Raw genomic sequence first — 19,384 nt, 5'->3', positions numbered from 1 at the left:
CTCTCTCCCTAACAGCACTGTGGGTGTACCTACACCACATGGACTGACTGATGTCCAATAACAATCCTGGAACTCCCTCCCTAACAGCACTGTGGGTGTACCTACACCACATGGACTGGAGCGTTTCAAGGTGGCAGCTCACAAGCAGGGCAATGAGAAATGGACAATAAATGTTGACCTTGCTAGTGACACCCACATCCCATGAAAAAATATCTTTCAAAAAAAGTAACAATCACATTAACCTGTGCACATGAATTTCTTCCACATGTTATTTTTAGGAAGTTTTGGATTGACTAATTTCCAATAACAATCCTGGAACTCCCTCCCTAAGGATTATATTTATGTATTAGTGTCACAGGTAGGACATGGGATAAAGGGGGAGGTGGCTAGATGGGTGGAGAACTGGCTTGGTCATAGAAGACAGAGGGTGGTAGTGGAAGGGTCTTTTTCCGGCTGGAGGCCTGTGACTAGTGGTGTTCCGCAGGGCTCTGTATTGGGACCTCTGCTGTTTGTGATTTATATAAATGATCTGGAAGAAGGTGTAACTGGGGTGATCAGTAAGTTTGCGGACGACACAAAACTGGCAGGACTTGCAGATAGTGAGGAACATTGTCAGAAGCTACAGAAGGATATAGATAGGCTGGAAATTTGGGCAAAGAAATGGCAGATGGAGTTCAATCCTGATAAATGCGAAGTGATGCATTTTGGTGGGAATAATGTAGGGAGGAGCTACACGATAAATGGAAGAACCATAAAGGGTGTAGAGACGCAGAGGGACCTGGGTGTGCAAGTCCACAGATCTTTGAAGGTGACGTCACAGGTGGAGAAGGTGGTGAAGAAGGCATATGGCATGTTTGCCTTTATAGGACGGGGCATAGAGTATAAGAGTTGGGGTCTGATGTTGCAGATGTATAGAACGTTGGTTCGGCCGCATTTGGAATACTGCGTCCAGTTCTGGTCGCCACACTACCAGAAGGACGTGGAGGCTTTGGAGAGAGTACAGAGGAGGTTTACCAGGATGTTGCCTGGTATGGAGGGGCTTAGTTATGAGGAGAGATTGGGGAAACTGGGGTTGTTCTCCTTGGAAAGACGGAGGATGAGGGGAGACTTAATAGAGGTGTATAAAATTATGAAAGGCATAGATAGGGTGAACGGTGGGAAGCTTTTCCCCGGGTCGGTGGTGACGTTCACGAGGGGTCATAGGTTCAAGGTGAAGGGAGGGAGGTTTAACACAGATATCAGAAGGACATATTTCACACAGAGGGTCGTGGGGGCCTGGAATGTGTTGCCGGGCAAGGTGGTGGAGGCGGACACACTGGGAACGTTTAAGACTTATCTAGACAGCTATATGAACGGAGTGGGAATGGAGGGATACAAAAGAGTGGTCTAGTTTGGACCAGGGAGCGGCGCGGGCTAATTGTTCCTTGTTTCTCGTTTCAAGGCTTCATTCTATGATCATCTTGCTGGTGCCAGTACAGAGCGAGACTGCGGATAGTTGGGAACCTGTCTCGGGGGCAGGGAATTCATATGGTGTTCGTGGAAGTGGAAATGACTAGGGTTGGGAAGCATTTTCCGATCAGGGCCATTGTGATCTCCTGGACTCGTTTCGATCGCCTCAGGGGGTTGGAGAGGAATTTCCCAGATTTTTTTTCCCCATATTGGCCCTGGGGTTTTTCACTCTGGGTTTTCGCCTCTCCCTGGAGATCACATGGTCTGGAATGGGGGGGGTGGGGGTGAGTTAATAGGTTGTAATGAACAAAGCATCGTAGCTGTGAGGGACAGCTCGGTGGATAGGATATTGGTGTGTAGATAGGCTGGAAAATTGGGCGGGGATCCTGGATTCAGGATTCAATCCTGGACTGGGGAGCGGCGCGGGCTTGGAGGGCCGAAGGGCCTGTTCCTGTGCTGTATTATTGTTCTTTGTAGGCTTACATTAACACTGCAATGAAGTTACTGTGAAAATCCCCGAGTCGCCACACTCCTGTTCGGGTACACTGAGGGAGAATTTAGCAGGGCCAATGCATCTAACCAGTACGTCTTTCAGACTGTGGGAGGAAACCAGGGCACCCGGAGGAAACCCACGCAGACACGGGGAGAACGTGCAAACTCCACACAGACAGTGACCCAAGCCGGGAATCGAACCCGGGTCCCTGGCGCTGTGAGGCAACAGTGCTAATCACTATGCCACCGTGCCACCCTAACCACAATGTGGGTGTACCTCCATCACATGTCCTTTTTTACAGTCGTGGACAAGACAGTTCCATACAAACTGCCTTCCTACATTCCAACAGTGACAGCACTTCAACAACTCTTCATTGGTTGTAACACACTTTGGGATGCCTTGTGGCTGCAAAACGTGTTGGTAATGTATTCACCACTGAAATCACATGTCACAAAGTCTCTGCATCGAATAATTAAAGCTACACTCTTCATAATATATGCCCTATAACATGCACTGTGCATAATATATTGTATATTATACAATAAACTGTACACAATTGGATATACAACAGAAATATCTTCGTTACATAATGAATTGCATATTATTCCATGAACCAATGGAATGAGATTCAGTGCTTTTAGAAATCCTTTATGTTCCTTGTATGATATTATACTCTGTGATATACACTATTCAATATAATGAACCATGATATTATTGTATTAAATGTAAATTGTCGCGAACAAGCTTATCAACAATGGCTGAACTCTGGTTTAAATGGTGGCACAGTGGTTGGCACTGCTGCCTCACAGCGCCAAGGGCCTGGGTTCAATTCCCGGCTTGGGTCACCGTCTGTGTGGAGTTTGCACATTCTCCTCGTGTCTGCGTGGGTTTCCTCCGGGTGCTCCGGTTTCCTCCCACAGTCCAACAGTGTGGGTTAGGTGGATTGGCCGTGCTAAATTGCCCCTTAGTGTACCGGGATAAATATGTGGGGTTACGGGGATAGGGCCTGGGTGGGATTGTGGTTGGTGCAGACTCAATTGGCCGAATGGCCTCCTTCTGCACTGTAGGGTTTCTATGAATGTATGCACTCAGAAGCAGAAACCTACAGATCCATGCAAAATGGGTAGAATCGTTGGTTACCGAGCAACCAATGAGATAAGTGTATCGTACGTTTGCTTTCTGATATGCTGAAGTATAATGATGTCTTTATAGAATCATCGAACTCCTACAGTGCAGAAGGAGGCCATTCGGCCCATCGAGTCTGCACTGACAACAACCCCACCCAGGCCCTATCCCGTAATTCCACGCATTTATCCCGCTAATCCCTCTAACCTACGCATCCCGGGGCATGAAGGGGCAATTTAGCATGGCCAATGCACCTAATCTGCACATCTTTGGAGTGTGGGAGGAAACCGGAGCACCCGGAGGAAACCCACACAGACACGGGGAGAATGTGCAAACTCCACACAGACAGTGACCCAAGCTGGGAATCGAACCCGGGTCCCTGGGGCTGTGGGGCAGCAGTGCTAAGCACTGGGCCATCATGCCGTAAGTGGAGCTGAGCCCATGAAAAGATCAGCCATGATCTTATTGAATGGCGGAGCAGGCTCGAGGGGCCAGATGGCCTACTCCTAGTTCTTATGTTCTAATAGAGACATTGAACGGCCAAAGCCTGCAACTACAGCGTGACAGTTCATAGAATCATAGAAACCCTACAGTACAGAGAGAGGCCATTCAGCCCATCGAGTCTGCACCGACCATAATCCCACCCAGGCCCTACTCCCATATCCCTACATATTTTACCCGCTAATCCCTCTAATCTATGCATCCCAGGACACCAAGGGGCAATTTTAGCACGGCCAATCAACCTAACCCGCACATCTTTGGACTGTGGGAGGAAACCGGAGCACCTGGAGGAAACCCACGCAGACACGAGGAGAATGTGCAAACTCCACACAGACAGTGACCCAAGCTGGGAATCGAACCCTGGTCCCTTGAGCTGTGAGGCAGCAGTGCTAACCACTGCGCTACCATGCCGCCCCAAATGTCTTGTACTGGGTGTCACAAACAGAGCCCTGAAAATGAGTTCTGAGAGAATGGAGGTGGGTGAAGGACTCCAGTGATATGTGTCAGCCAACCGATTTGACCGCTTCTGACTGTGTGAGCGCGACAGACGGTGGAATTCTACCGGCACGACCACCCGAGGTTCTTACGATCCCGCCCGAGGCCAACGGAGAATGCCGTTCTCCGAGCCTCGCCCGCCTCCGGAATCGGGACGGGCGCGCCAGTAAAATTCCAGCCTTGATTCGAAGCCAGAGGGTCTTTATTTCCATGCCTATTACTGGCAGTGTCTCACCCTGCCAATGCAGGAGGTAGGTGGCATGGAATTCCCTTGTCTGGGCCACCAGAAGCGCTGCATTGGAGTGCAAATTCACTTAGAAGGAGAGGTTGCACCGGATCCTCGGGTTAAGTTTAGTTTGAGTGGTTGCAGGAGAGGGGCTTATTCATTTTGCATTAACATCTACCCACTCTATTCTCTCCCACACAGAGGAAACCTCATTAGAAGCCGGCATAAAAGTTCAGATTCATGGACAAAATGAGCCACCGTTCATCGACCAGCTGGGGTTTGGAGTGCCACCTGGATTCCAAACATTTGTTTCCTGCCAAGAACAGCGGGTATGAGGAAATAAGATCAAACTGTGCTTCCATGTCTTTACTAAGAGCTAACATCAAGCCTCCAGTGGCTATGGTTAGGGCCATACTGGCATATCCCAATCCAGGCCATTGCCAGTAGTAAGTAACTGAAACATTGCTACATCCTTTTCTCCAGAACAAATGCTTTTGGTACAGTTTAAGTTTATTTATTAGCGTTACAAGTCAGGTCGGATACTTTATGTTCTATGAAGCTCGCCTGACCCGTAACGTTTTGCGTTGAATTTAACTAGGATGACCATGCGAGGTTTCACTCCAGGTGTGATTCAACTGACGCACGAGGAGCTTTTTTTTATCAAAAACAACGTTTAAATTAAGAATATTGTTGACATATCTTAAAAGGTACGCTCACATGACAACAGCAAGCTAAAAAGAAGCGTTTCCCCTCTCTCCATGTTGTTTTGGAAATTCTGCTGCTTATCTGAAAGAAAGCTCTTACCTTCCTGCAGTGAAGATTCTGCAGTTGGTGGCTTGACCAGAGAGTCTGTCCCTGGGGATCTGAGAAGCTGTTTTGACTTCAACTTGTGAATCCAGAGGACTGTAGACTTCAACCAAAGGATTCAATTTCCAGTATCACGTGAGCATTCGTCTTTGCTGTGTTGAACTTGTTAGCAAGAAATTTTAACAATTACAAAGAAACACAACAACCAGGAGAATGTATAACTTTTAAGGAAATACGGTGTTCCAACCAAAGCCAACATCCAATAAACAAAACCCTCCAAATAAGTACAATACAGCATAGGTTAATGCCCACTTGTTACAGGAATCCAGCCTCCTGATTAAATGCTGAAAATCCCTTGTGAAGAAACTCTGAAGAGGTTGTAATCAAATCTGTTTCCCAAAACACCGCTTCTTTAAGGCAGGATGGCACTAAGCCTGTCCTTCAGCAAACTGATAATAGTCTCAGAACCAAACAGAGGAACAGGGAGAGAGAGAGAGAGAGACTGCTTCTTAACTTGTTGCTAAACTGCTTCTAACACACTCCCCCAAACCCGAAACTGAAAGACCAAAGGGAAAAAATCCTATCACCTGACTGTCACAGTTAGCTCCACCCCCAATGACATCGTTGAAGCTGTAAGTTGCATGATTTTTTTAAAAAAAACCTTTCTTAAAGGTACACTCACATGACACAAGTAGGCTTGCATTAACACTGCAATGAAGTTACTGGATACCACTGCGTATCTGTTAATGTTTCAGACCTGAGTCTCCAAAGTTCTTGCCAGGAACCCCACCCAAGCTGAGAATCAGGCTTTTCTGCTCCACATGCTGCTGTCTAGGGTTACGGGGATAGTGGGTGTAAAAGACATTGAAGTATCCGATCGGCCATGAACAGATTGAATGGTGGAGCCGGCTCAATGGGCTGAATGGCCTACTCCTGTTCCTATGGCCAGCATTCTCTCTTCTGATTTCCAATATTTTTGCTTTTTGTCTTGTTCTGAGCAGACAGTGAGCGAATAACTATTGAGTCTTTCAAAGAATTTAATAATTGCATTTGAAGTTTTTTTTTTGTGCTGTGGCACCTTATCCAATATCTTCTGGAAATCTAGGTACAGTACGTCCATCGCTTCCCTTTATCAGAGAATTCCAGCCAAATCTCCATTCATTGCAGTGGGACTGGAGAATCTTAGCCGTGGGCGAGGTCAGAGAATTCCAGCCAAATCTCCATTCATTGCGGCAGGACTGGAAAATCCAAGCCGCGGGGGAGGTCAGAGAATTCCAGCCAAATCTCCATTCATTGTGGCGGGACTGGAAAATCCCAGCCGCGGGCGAGGTCAGAGAATTCCAGCCAAATCTGCATTGATTGCAGCGGGACTGGAGAATCCCAGCTGTGGGCGAGGTCAGAGAAGCTTGCCTTAAAAACATTCAATGAGGTAGCCTCAACTGCTTCACTGGGCAGGGAATTCCACAGATTCACAACCCTTTGGACTGACTGACGTCCAATAACAATCATGGAACTCCCTCCCTAACAGCACTGTGGGTGTACCTACACCACATGGACTGACTGATGTCCAATAACAATCCTGGAACTCCCTCCCTAACAGCACTGTGGGTGTACCTACACCACATGGACTGACTGATGTCCAATAACAATCCTGGAACTCCCTCCCTAACAGCACTGTGGGTGTACCTACACCACATGGACTGACTGATGTCCAATAACAATCCTGGAACTCCCTCCCTAACAGCACTGTGGGTGTACCTACACCACATGGACTGACTGATGTCCAATAACAATCCTGGAACTCCCTCCCTAACAGCACTGTGGGTGTACCTACACCACATGGACTGACTGATGTCCAATAACAATCCTGGAACTCCCTCCCTAACAGCACTGTGGGTGTACCTACACCACATGGACTGGCTGATGTCCAATAACAATCCTAGAACTCCCTCCCTAACAGCACTGTGGGTGTACCTACACCACATGACTGACTGATGTCCAATAACAATCCTGGAACTCCCTCCCTAACAGCACTGTGGGTGTACCTACACCACATGACTGACTGATGTCCAATAACAATCCTGGAACTCCCTCCCTAACAGCACTGTGGGTGTACCTACACCACAGGGACTGACTGATGTCCAATAACAATCCTGGAACTCCCTCCCTAACAGCACTGTGGGTGTACCTACACCACATGACTGACTGATGTCCAATAACAATCCTGGAACTCCCTCCCTAACAGCACTGTGGGTGCACTGACACCACATGACTGCAGCGGGTTCAAGAGGCAGGCCATCACCACGTTTTGAAGAGGCAATTAAAGATGTCAATAACTGCTGGGCCCATCCAGCGATGCACACATCCCATCAAAGAATAAAAACACACAGAGGCCAGTGAGATGTACAACAGCTCCCCTCCTGGCACCTTTGAGATGAGGTTACTCAAAACAGATGAAAAGCCCCACAGGAAGGCACGTTAACGAAGTAAGCCGCTTGGTTTGAAAATAAAATGTCTTCGATTGGCACATTATCTTGTTACAGCCTCTTGTACAGTGGCACAGTGGCACAGTGGCTAGCACTGCTGCCTCACAGCGCCAGGGATCCAGGTTCGATTCCCGGCTTGGGTCACTGTCCATACGGAGTCTGCACATTCTCCCCGTGTCTGCATGGGTTTCCTCCAGGTGCTCCAGTTTCCTCCCACAGTCCGAAAGACGTGCTGGTTAGGTGGATTAGCCATGCTAAATTCTCCCTCAGGGCATCCAAACAGGAGTGTGGCGACTGGGGGATTTTCACAGTAACTTCATTGCAGTGTTAATGTAAGCCTACTTGTGACGAATAAATAATCTTTAAATAAATAAACTTTACTTTAAATTTGTCTTATTTTCCCACCATTAAGCACCCAAAAGTAAAGTTTATTTATCAGTGTCACAAGTAGGCTTACATTAACACTGTCATGAAGTTACTGTGAAAATCCCCTAGTCGCCACACTCCTGTTCAGGTGCACTGAGGGAGAATTTAGCATGGCCAATGTGCCCTAACCAGCACGTCTTTCAGATGTGGGAGGAAACCGGAGCACCCGGAGGAAACCCACGCAGACACGGGGAGAATGTGCAGACTCCGCACAGACAGTGACCCAAGCCGGGAATCAAATCTGGGTCCCTGGCGCTGTGAGGCAGCAGTGCTAACTACTGTGCCACCGTGCTGCCCAAGTGCCTTGTACAATGCACAAATGCCTTTGCACAAGTCAGACTGGTGTACAAAATCATTGGCTATTTATCAAACTCCTACCAAATTGTATATTGAATCCGGAAATCTGAAGGTGTTCCATCAGGGTCGAATGATTTTTTAAAAAATACGTTTTACTGAAATGCCTTCGTAGCTCACCTTCAATTGAATGTTCTTCTTGTCCTCAGCTAATATACTTACCTCCTCCCTGGGGGGACTGCAAATCTACTCCAATGGACTCAGACTTCTTTGACACATACAGTATCACTGCTTGTCGAATCGATTGCGAAACCCGTTACCTGGTTGAAAACTGTAACTGTCGGATGGTACACATGCCAGGTGAGTTGCTATTTAAATCTGATTCGGGGTGGGTCTTGGTAATTGATATTGATTTGTATGTTCTGCGCAGAAGAATGACACTGGAAGGAATTATGACAAGGAATTTGGCTGATCTAATGTTCAGTATCGTTGGATAAAAGCGAATTACTGCGGATGCTGGAATCCGAAACCAAGAGAGAAAACGCTGGAAAATCTCGGCAGGCCTGGCAGCATCTGTGAGGAAAGAAAAGAGCTGACATTTCGAATTCAGATGACCCTTTGTCAAAGCTAAAGAGAGTGGGAGATATTTATACTGTCGAGGGAATGCAAGATGAGTCAGAGCCACGGAAACAAGGGGAAAGGCTGCTAGTGGCAGTCCATAGAGAGACTAGAACGGCAGAGAAGCTGAAATCAGAGGGTAAGCTGTGAGAGATGACGATGTGGGCGGAGAGGGGGAGAGAGGTAAAATTGAGAAAAAGGGAAAAAATCAAAATTTCTGAATTCTACCTCTCTCCCACCCCCCGCCCCTCTCCCCCCACATCGTCATCTAGAACATAGAACAGTACAGCACAGAACAGGCCCTTCGGCCCACGATGTTGTGCCGAGCTTTGTCTGAAACCCAGATCAAGCTATTTCCTCCCTATCATCCCGAAGCACTCCATGTGCCTATCCAATAGCTTCTTAAATGTTCCTAAAGTTTCTGACTCCACTATCCCTGCAGGCAGTCCATTCCACACACCAACCACTCTCTGCGTAAAGAACCTACCTTGGACATCCTTCCTATATCTCCCACCATGAACCCTATAGTTATGCCCCCTAGTTACCGCTCCATTCACCCGAGGAAATAGTCTTTGAACGTTCACTCTATCTATCCCCCTCATCATCTTATAAACCTCTATCAAGTCTCCTCTCAACCTCCTCCGCTCCAAAGAGAAAAGCCCAATTTCCCTCAACCTTTCCTCATAAGACCTACCCTCCAAACCAGGCAGCATCCTGGTAAATCTCCTTTGCACTCTTTCCAGTGTCTCCACATCCTTCTTGTAGTGAGGTGACCAGAACTGCACACAATATTCCAAATGTGGTCTCACCAAGGTCCTGTACAGTTGCAGCATAACCCCACGGCTCTTAAACTCAAACCCCCTGTTAATGAACGCCAACACACTATAGGCCTTCTTCACGGCTCTATCCACTTGAGTGGCAACCTTCAGAGATCAATGGATATGAACCCCAAAATCTCTCTGTTCCTCCACATTCTTCAGAACCCTACCTTTGACCCTGTAATCCACATTTAAATTTGTCCTACCAAAATGAATCACCTCGCATTTGTCAGGGTTAAACTCCATTTGCCATTTTTCAGCCCAGCTTTGCATCCTATCTATATCTCTTTGCAGCCTACAACAGCCCTCCACCTCATCCACTACTCCACCAATCTTGGTGTCATCAGCAAATTTACTGATCCACCCTTCAGCCCCCTCCTCCAAGTCATTTATAAAAATCACAAATAGCAGAGGACCAAGCACTGATCCCTGTGGCACTCCGCTGGTAACCGGTTTCCAGTCCGAAAATTTTCCATCCACCACCACCCTCTGTCTTCTGTTAGATAGCCAGTTACCTATCCAATCGGCCAAACTTCCCTCTATCCCACACATCCTTACTTTCTTCATAAGCCGACCATGAGGGACTTTATCAAACGCCTTACTAAAATCCATGTATATGACATCAACTGCACTACCTTCATCAACACACTTAGTTACCTCCTCAAAAAATTCTATCAAATTTGTGAGGCACGACTTGCCCTTCACAAATCCGTGCTGACTATCCCGGATTAAGCTGCATCTTTCTAAATGGTCGTAAATCCTATCCCTAAGGACCTTTTCCATCAACTTACCGACCACCGAAGTAAGACTAACCGGCCTATAATTACCAGGGTCATTTCTATTCCCTTTCTTAAACAGAGGAACCACATTCGCCACTCTTCAGTCCTCTGGCACCATTCCCGTGGACAGTGAGGATGTAAAGATCAATGCCAAAGGCTCTGCTATCTCATCCCTTGCCTCCCAAAGAATCCTAGGATATATTTCATCAGGCCCAGGGGACTTATCAACTTTCAGTTTATTCAAAATTGCTAGTACATCTTCCCTCCGAACATCTACTTCCTCCAGACTATCAGCCTGTGACACCTTCTCTTCCTCAAAAACATGGCCCCTCTCCTTGGTGAACACCGAAGAAAAGTATTCATTCATCACCTCTCCTATCTCTTCTGACTCCATGCACAAATTCCCACTGCCGTCCTTGACCGGCCCCAGCCTCACCCTGGTCATTCTTTTATTCCTCACATAAGAGTAAAAAGCCTTGGGGTTTTCCTTGATCCGACCCGCCAAGGACTTCTCATGCCCCCTCCTAGCTCTCCTAAGCCCCTTTTTCAGCTCATTTCTTGCTAACTTGTAACCCTCCATCGAGCCAACTGAACCTTGTTTTCTCAACCTAACATAAGCTTTTGTGAACCATGGTTCCCTCACTCGGCCATTTCCTCTCTGCCTGGCAGGGACATACCTATCAAGGACACGCAGTATTTGTTCCTTGAAAAAGTTCCACTTATCATTAGTGCCTTTGCCTGACAATTTTTGTTCCCATCCTATGCTTCCTAATTCCCGCCTGATTGCATCATAATTACCTCTCCCCCAATTGTAAACCTTGCCCTGCCGTATGGCCCTCTCCCTCTCCATTGCAATAACAAAAGACACCGAATTGTGGTCACTATCTCCAAAGTGCTCTCCCACAACCAAATCTAACACTTGGCCCGGTTCATTTCCCAGTACCAAATACAATGTGGCCCCACCGCTTGTCGGCTTATCCACATATTGTGTCAGGAACCCCTCCTGCACACACTGCACAAAAACTGCCCCATCCGAACTATTCGACCTATAAAGGTTCCAATCAATATTTGGAAGGTTAAAGTCCCCCATGACAACTACCCTGTGACCTCCACACCTATCCATAATCTGCTTAGCAATTTCTTGCTCCACATCTCTATTACTATTTGGGGGCCTATAGTAAACTCCTAACAACGTGACCGCTCCTTTCCTATTCCTAACCTCAGCCCATATTACCTCTGTCGGTAGATCCCCTTCGAAATGCCTTTCTGCAGCCGTTACACTCTCCTTGATTAACAGTGCCACTCCTCCACCTCTTTTACCAGCTACCCTACACTTACTGAAACATCCATACCCCGGAACTTCCAACAACCATTCCTGTCCTCGTTCTACCCATGTCTCCGTAATGGCCACAACATCGTAGTCCCAAGTGCCAATCCACGCCCCAAGTTCACCTACCTTATTTCGGATGCTCCTTGCATTGAAGTAGACACACTTCAACCCACCTTCTTGTCTGCTGGTACCCACCTTTGACCATGATACCCTTCCCAGTACCTCACTACACTCACTGACCTCCGGACTACAACTCCTTTTCCCATCCCCCTGACAAATTAGTTTAAACCCCCCCAAAGAGCCATAGCAAATTTCCCTCCCAGGATATTGGTGCCCTTCTGGTTCAGGTGCACCCCGTCCTGTTGGTACAGGTCCCACCTTCCCCAGAAAGTGTTCCAATTATCCACATAGCTGAAACCCTCCCTCCTACACCATCCCTGCATCCATGTGTTTAACTGCACTCTCTCCCTGTTCCTCAACTCGCTATCCCGTGGCACCGGCAACATACCAGAGATGACAACCTGTTTTGTCCTGGCTCTCAGCTTCCACCCTAGCTCCCTGAATTCCTGTTTTAAGTCCCCGTCCCCTCTCTTACCTATGTCTTTGGTGCCGACCTGCACCACGACTTGTGACTGTTCCCCCTCCCCCTCTAGAATCCTGAAGACACGGTCGGAGATGTCACGGACCCTGGCATCCGGGAGGCAACATGGCATCCGTGAGTCTCTCTTGTTGCCACAGAACCTCCTATCTATCCCTCTAACAAACGAGTCCCCAATAACTATAGCTCTACTGCTCTCCCCCTTTCCCTTCTGAGCCACAGGGACAGACTCAGCGCTGGCGATCTGGTCACTGCGGCTTACCACTGGTAGGTCGCCCCCCTCACCTGTATCCAAAGTGGAATACTTGTTGCTAAGGGGAACGACCACAGGGGATCCCCGCACCGACTGCTTCCTCCCAGCCCCTCTCACTGTCACCCATCTATTTTCATTCCCTGGAGCAACTATATCCCTGTCACAGATCATCTGTCGCAGTTTACCCTCTGATTTCAGCTTCTCTGCCGTTTGGCCATTCACACCTTCCATTCTCTCTATGGGCAGCCTTTCCCCAGGTTTCCGTGGCTACGTCTCATCTTGCATTCCCTCCCCCTGCAGTATAAATATCTCCCACTTTCTCTGCCTTTTAGCTTTGACAAAGGGTCACCAGGACTCAAAACGTCAGCTCTTTTCTCTCCTCACAGATGCTGCCAGACCTGCTGAGATTTTCCAGCATTTTCTCTCTTTGGGCTCAGTATCGCTCCTCAGTCTTTTCTCCCTGCCACACTAAAATCTTCTTAAATTCAAGCTTTATTCTAACATTCGGATTCTCTTCATCTTCTCCTTTTCTCGTTTCAACTCCCGCACTCACCATCAATCTCACTCAGCAGTTTAGACACTTGAAAATTACCAGGTCTGCTCATGGGGTGGTAATGAAATCTTCTGCTCACTGTTCCTGGTGACATTGGTTCATCCGGTTGAATTATGGGGGGGAAGAAAGGCAAACAGGAACGAGGCAGAGAGAGGGAGAGGCAAAGAGGGAAGGAGGGAGACAAGAGGCAGGGAGAGTGTGAGAGGCAGAGAGAGGGGGATAGAGAGATGGAGAGAGAGATAGAGATGAGAGGCAGAAGGAGGGAGAGGGGAGAGAGTTGAGGGTGAGAGGCAGAGGGAGAGGCAAAGAGGGAGGGAGAGAGACAAGAGGCAGGGAGAGCGTGAGAGGCAGAGAGAGGGGGAGAGAAAGGTGGAGAGAGGGATAGAGATAAGAGGAGGGAGAGGGGAGAGAGGTGAGAGCGAGAGGCAGAGAGAGGGAGAGGCAAAGAGAAAGGGAGAGAGGCAAGAGGCAGGGGGAGTGTGAGAGGCAGAGAGAGAGGGGGGGAGAGAGGGGGAATGAGGGAGAGAGGTGGAAATAGGGATACCACAGAGGGTGGTGAGTGTCTGGAACAAGCTGCCAGAGGTAGTAGTAGAGGTGGGTACAATTTTGTCTTTTAAAAAGCGTTTAGACAGTAACGTGGGTAAGATGGGTATCGAGGGATATGGGCCAAACACGGGCAATTGGGACTAGCTTAGTGGTTAAAAAAAAGGGCAGCATGGACAAGTTGGGCTGAAGGGCCTGTTTCCATGCTGTAAACCTCTATGACTCTATGATAGAAATGAGTGGCAGAGAGAGTGAGGGAGATGGAGAGAAGGAGAGAGACAGAGAGAAGGATATAGTCGGAGAGAAGGAGAGAGACAGAGAGAAGGATAGAGACAGAGAGAAGGAGAGAGACAGAGAGAAGGAGAGAGACAGAGAGAGGGAGAGAGACAGAGAGAAGGATAGAGACACGAGGCAGAGAGAAGTATTTAGAGGGAGGGGGAGAGAGGTGAGAGGTGGAGGGAGTGAGCGATCGAGAGAGGGAGTGAGATGGAGCGAGATGAGCGGCAGAGAGAGAGGGGAGAGAGCGGCGGATGGGAGGAAGTGAAAGATGGCGGGGGGAGGGGCGAGAGGGGGAGGAGGAGAAAGGCAGAGAGACGGACAGAACGGGAGAGAGACAGAGAGAGAGAGCAAAACCGAAATAAAACCCTTTTCCACATAGTGTTCTGCATAGTTTTGACATATCAGCATCAAATTGTTTGTGTATTTTGTTTTATAATCCTCTGCTAGTTCACCTTATAGTCAATTAATCCTGTCATCCTTGAGAGAAAGCTCCTTAGCAGCAGGATACGGTGGAGAAGGTGTAATCTCTCACTTGCTAACACTGACGTAGCAGGCATTCAGCACAGGCTGTGATGCATTACTCACCATCACTGATGTTGGTGATGACTGAATTGCACCCAGTTTAGACAATGTGCAGAACCTTGATGGGCCGCAACGTGATCAATGTTTTTTTCGAGTCCCTTTACAGTGGCACAAGCGAAGGTACTGTCGTTGTCTGGGTTTCTCCTGTGTTTGTGAAATAGGCTGGCACAACAGCAGGAGAGATCTGGAGTCCCCACTGGTGATGGCACTGAGAATCCTAGGTAATATTAAGCCATTAGTGTCCAGGTGGCCAGGGTCGGAGGGAAAGGGGTCGGTGGGGAGGGGGAATTATGTCGCGATATGATCTGAAACATATCGTCTGAAAGGGCAGTGGAAGCAGATTCGATCGTAACTTTCCAAAGGGGGTGTTGGATAAATACGGGAAGAAGGGGACAAATTATAAAGCTGTGGGGAGAAAGTGGGGCAGTTTAGGTAGCCTCTTTCAAAGGGCCAGAACGCATGTGATGGGCCAAATGGCCCCTTTCTGTGCTGCTTCTTTCTGCGATTCGAAGTAAAGAAGGCATTTTAGGGTGGTATTTCTGGACGGGATTCTCCGGCCGCGCTGGTCTATAAGCCTGTCAATGGGGTTTCACGTTGTCCGCAACCCGCCCGCTGAAATTCCAGTGGCGGGCGGGATGGGAGAATTCTAGCCTCTGAGTCTGTGCCAACCCGACGGTGCCTTTCCGTGGGACCAAAGTGAACCAGCTGAACATTCGTATCCTGAAGCAAGCAACATGGTACTCACCGTCTAATGAGACTTACCATTGAATCACCGTCAAATCAGTCATACTTACTGAAGAGGTGCTGCAATAAACTCCATTCAAGAGGATGAGGAGAACTCAAAGTCCCCACTGTACGGCAGCTGGTTCCCACAGGTACAAAAGCTACGCACCAATTTCTCCCCCGAAACCCTAAAAATGCCCCTTTCCGCCCAGAGAAGGGCTGAATTTTGATACTTTTACAGATGCACCATAGAAAGCATTCTTTCTGGTTGTATCACAGCTTGGTATGGGCTCCTGCTCTGCCCAAGACTGCAAGAAACTACAAACGGTCGTAAATGTAGCCCAATCCATCACGCAAACCAGCCTCCCATCCATTGACTCTGTCTACACTTCCCGCTGCCTCGGAAAAGCAGCCAGTATAATACAGGACCCCACGCACCCCGGACATTCTCTCTTCCACCTTCTTCCTTCGGGAAAAAGATACAAAAGTCTGAGATCACGTACCAACCGACTCAAGAACAGCTTCTTCCCTGCTGCTGTCAGACTTTTGAATGGACCTACCTTGCACTAAGTTGATCTTTCTCGACACCCTAGCTATGACTGTAACACTACATTCTGCACTCTCTCATTTCCTTCTCTATGAACGGTATGCTTTGTCTGTATAGCGCACAAGAAACAATACTTTTCACTCTATCCCAATACATGTGACAATAATAAATCAAATCAAATATTAAGTTGATCTTTCTCTACACCCTAGCTATGACTGTAATACTACATTCTGCACCCTCTCCTTTCCTTCTCTATGAATAGTATGCTTTGTCTGTATAGTGCGCAAGAAACAATACTTTTCACTGTATCCCAATACATGTGACAATAATAAATCAAATCAAATATTAAGTTGATCTTTCTCTACACCCTAGCTATGACTGTAACACTACATTCTGCACCCTCTCCATTCCTTCTCTATGAACGGTATGCTTTGTCTGTATAGCGCGCAAGAAACAATACTTTTCGCTCTATCCCAATACATGTGACAATAATAAATCAAATCAAATATTAAGTTGATCTTTCTCTACACCCTAGCTATGACTGTAACTCTACATTCTGCACCCTCTCCTTTCCTTCTCTATGAACGGTATGCTTTGTCTGTATAGCGCGCAAGAAACAATAACTTTTCATTGTATCCCAATACATGTGACAATAATAAATCAAATCAGCAAACTGAGCGAAAGTTTGCTGGCGATTCTCCTTTTTTTGGAAAGGGGAAAGATTGTACTTTTGAGGGGAGCGATTTTAATAAACAAACGATGGCTTCATTCTTGAGTGTTGAACTTTTGCGTTTATTAATGCAAGTGCATATTTCGTGCATTACGCATGGAGACCCATACAACGTACAGCACGGAAACAGGCTGTTCAGCCCAATGCATTTGTGCCATGATTATGTTCCGTACAAGAGATTCCCCCCCCCCCGCCTCCCTGCTCAGCCTGCCCGACCAGCATTTCCTGGTATTCCTTTCTCCCTCATGTGCCTATCCAACTTCCCCTTCAGGAACAGAAACAGAAAACACCGGAAAATCTCAGTGGGTCTGTCAGCATCTGCGGAGAGAGAATAGAGCCAACGTTTCGAGTCTGGATGACCCTTTGTCAGAGCCCTAACACAAGATGCTGGAAAATCTCCAAGCTGTTTTGCACGCACTGCTGCTAACTCAGGCCCCGATTGTAACAAGGCGCAATGGAGAATCCTTCAGGAGCTGTCTGACGGGCAATTCCGCTGGCTGGGTGACTTTGTCTGGCCGACTCAGATGGTGCCACCTGGGTGCCAAGGGTACCCTGTCCTAGTTCAGCTGTGCAGCCAGCATTGCTCCTGGCTGCTTCTTCTGCTGTGTGCCAGGAGGGAGCTGCTGCGGGTTAGTGACCAGCTGCTGTCCGAATGGCAGCCACTGATCTCGGTGAGCGGAAAACTCTTCATTGCTGACGGACTCCTCATTCTTCCTTCGTGTGGGCACCTCTAAAACCACCTCTATTCTGCTTGGTACAAGGCTGTCAACATCTTGGCATCTTCAATAGGAGTATTTCTGAAAGACCCGGGCACAGTGGTTAGCACTGCTGCCTCACAGCACCAGGGACCCGGGTTCAATTCCGGCCTCGGTGACTGTGTGGAGTTTGCACGTTCTCCCCGTGTCTGCGTGGGTTTCCTCCGGGTGCTCCGGTTTCCTCCCACACTCCAAAGATGTGCAGGTTAGGTGGATTGGCCATGCTAAATTGCCCCTTAGTGTCCAAAGATGTGTAGGTTAGGTGGATTGGCCATGCTAAATTGCACCTTTGTGTCCCAAAGATGTATAGATTAGGTGGATTGGCCGTGCTAAATTGCCCCTTCGTGTCAGGAGGATTAGCAGGGTAAATACATGGGGTAATGAGGATAGGGCCTGGGTGGGATTGTTGTCGGTGCAGACTCGATGGGCCGAATGGCCTCCTTCTGCTCTGTCGGGATTCTATGATTCTAAAGTCAATTTTTACATGGAGAGTTGCTACGATCGGGAATGCCTGGGTGCTGGAAGTCCATTCAATCATAACCTTTGTGGGGTGAACACTGGAAGGGGAAGACTATTCGGGGTGATAAGTGGGACTAATTGGATTAGTTTCTCAAAGAGCCAGCACAATGGGCTGAATGGCCTAACTTTGAGCTGTATCATGTGATCACTCTGAGGTATACTGCCCACCTGCATGCTGGAGGTCTCCACAGAAAGTGGCATCGATCTGTCTGCCTGCAAGCGAAGGTTTGCCATGTTGCCCGTCACCTCTACCCAGGACAGCTTCACTAAGAGAAAAGTGAGTGCCCTTGTCCAGCGGGTGATCCTGGGCAGGAGGTGAGTAGTTAAGTCTTGTAACGCCAACCTTACTCTCCTCGACTTGTGAACTTTTACATAAGCAAACAGGATGTAAGATGAACGTATAGGTCTTACAATGGAATAAAACCAAAGCATTTCTGTCTAAGATTCTGAATAGCGTTGACTTCTTTAACTCTGCCATATTCTACAAGTCTGAGGACACGTATCAACCGACTCAAGAACAGCTTCTTCCCTGCTGCCAAGAGACTTTTGAATGGACCGACCTCGTATTAAGTTGATCTTTCTCTACACCCTAGCTATGACTGTAACACTACATTCTGCACTCTCTCCTTTCCTTCTCTCTGAACGGTATGCTTTGTCTGTATAGCGCGCAAGAAACAATACTTTTCACTGTATCCCAATACATGTGACAATAATAAATCAAATCAAATATTAAGCTGATCTTTCTCTGCACCCTAGCTATGATTGTAACACTACATTCTGCGTTCTCTCCTTTCCTCCTCGATGAACAGTATGCTTTGTCTGTATAGTGCGCAAGAAACAATACTTTTCACTGTATCCCAATACATGTGACAATAATAAACCAAATCAAATATTAAGCTGATCTTTCTCTACACCCTAGCTATGACTGTAACACTATATTCTGCACTCTCTCCTTTCCTTCTCCCTATGTACTCTATGAACAGTATGCTTTGTCTGTATAGTGCGCAAGAAACAATACTTTTCACTGTATCCCAATACATGTGACAATAATAACTCAAATCAAACCAAACAAGGTGAAGAAAGAAACTAGCTTTACTCATAAGAATCATATTTTAACTGATATAATTGCTTTTATGAGGTTTCACCAGCAAGTTCAGTCCAGTTGCCTCGCAAAAACTTTCATTGAGTGTTTGGAGAGGTCAGATTTTTCTTCCACGCAGAGACTGACCAGGACTCCTTTCCCCAGTCTACATTCCCGTGTACATCACCAAAATATACCGAGCGTCAGAATGCCATTTCCTCCTGTAAGCCCAGCAATCAATTCTGGAACCGTTCATCTTTGCTTGACTCCCGGAAAGTGGTCTACCTTGCGAACGGGTAGATCGAGACTGGAGCATCTGAAATCACACTGTGGAGAGCTTGGTGCTCTGAGAGAACATTCGCCCCACTCTCAGT

The 19,384-nt window shown here is 47.6% G+C and overlaps 1 protein-coding gene across 4 annotated transcripts in view; it reads left to right on the top strand.

The window, feature by feature from the left end:
• Positions 1-19,384, top strand: part of LOC144481903 (acid-sensing ion channel 1-like) — a 1,161,333-nt gene that overhangs the window by 1,048,628 nt on the left and 93,321 nt on the right. For all 4 annotated transcript variants that reach the window (XM_078201068.1, XM_078201069.1, XM_078201066.1 and 1 more), the window contains 2 exons: positions 4,491-4,618; positions 8,512-8,662. In XM_078201068.1, the coding sequence (XP_078057194.1) occupies positions 4,491-4,618; positions 8,512-8,662 (279 nt within the window). The remainder of the gene's footprint in view (positions 1-4,490; positions 4,619-8,511; positions 8,663-19,384) is intronic.

This window comes from Mustelus asterias, chromosome X (assembly GCF_964213995.1).
Source record: "Mustelus asterias chromosome X, sMusAst1.hap1.1, whole genome shotgun sequence".
NCBI lineage: Eukaryota > Metazoa > Chordata > Chondrichthyes > Carcharhiniformes > Triakidae > Mustelus > Mustelus asterias.
This window is presented reverse-complemented; position numbering and strand designations above follow the sequence as displayed.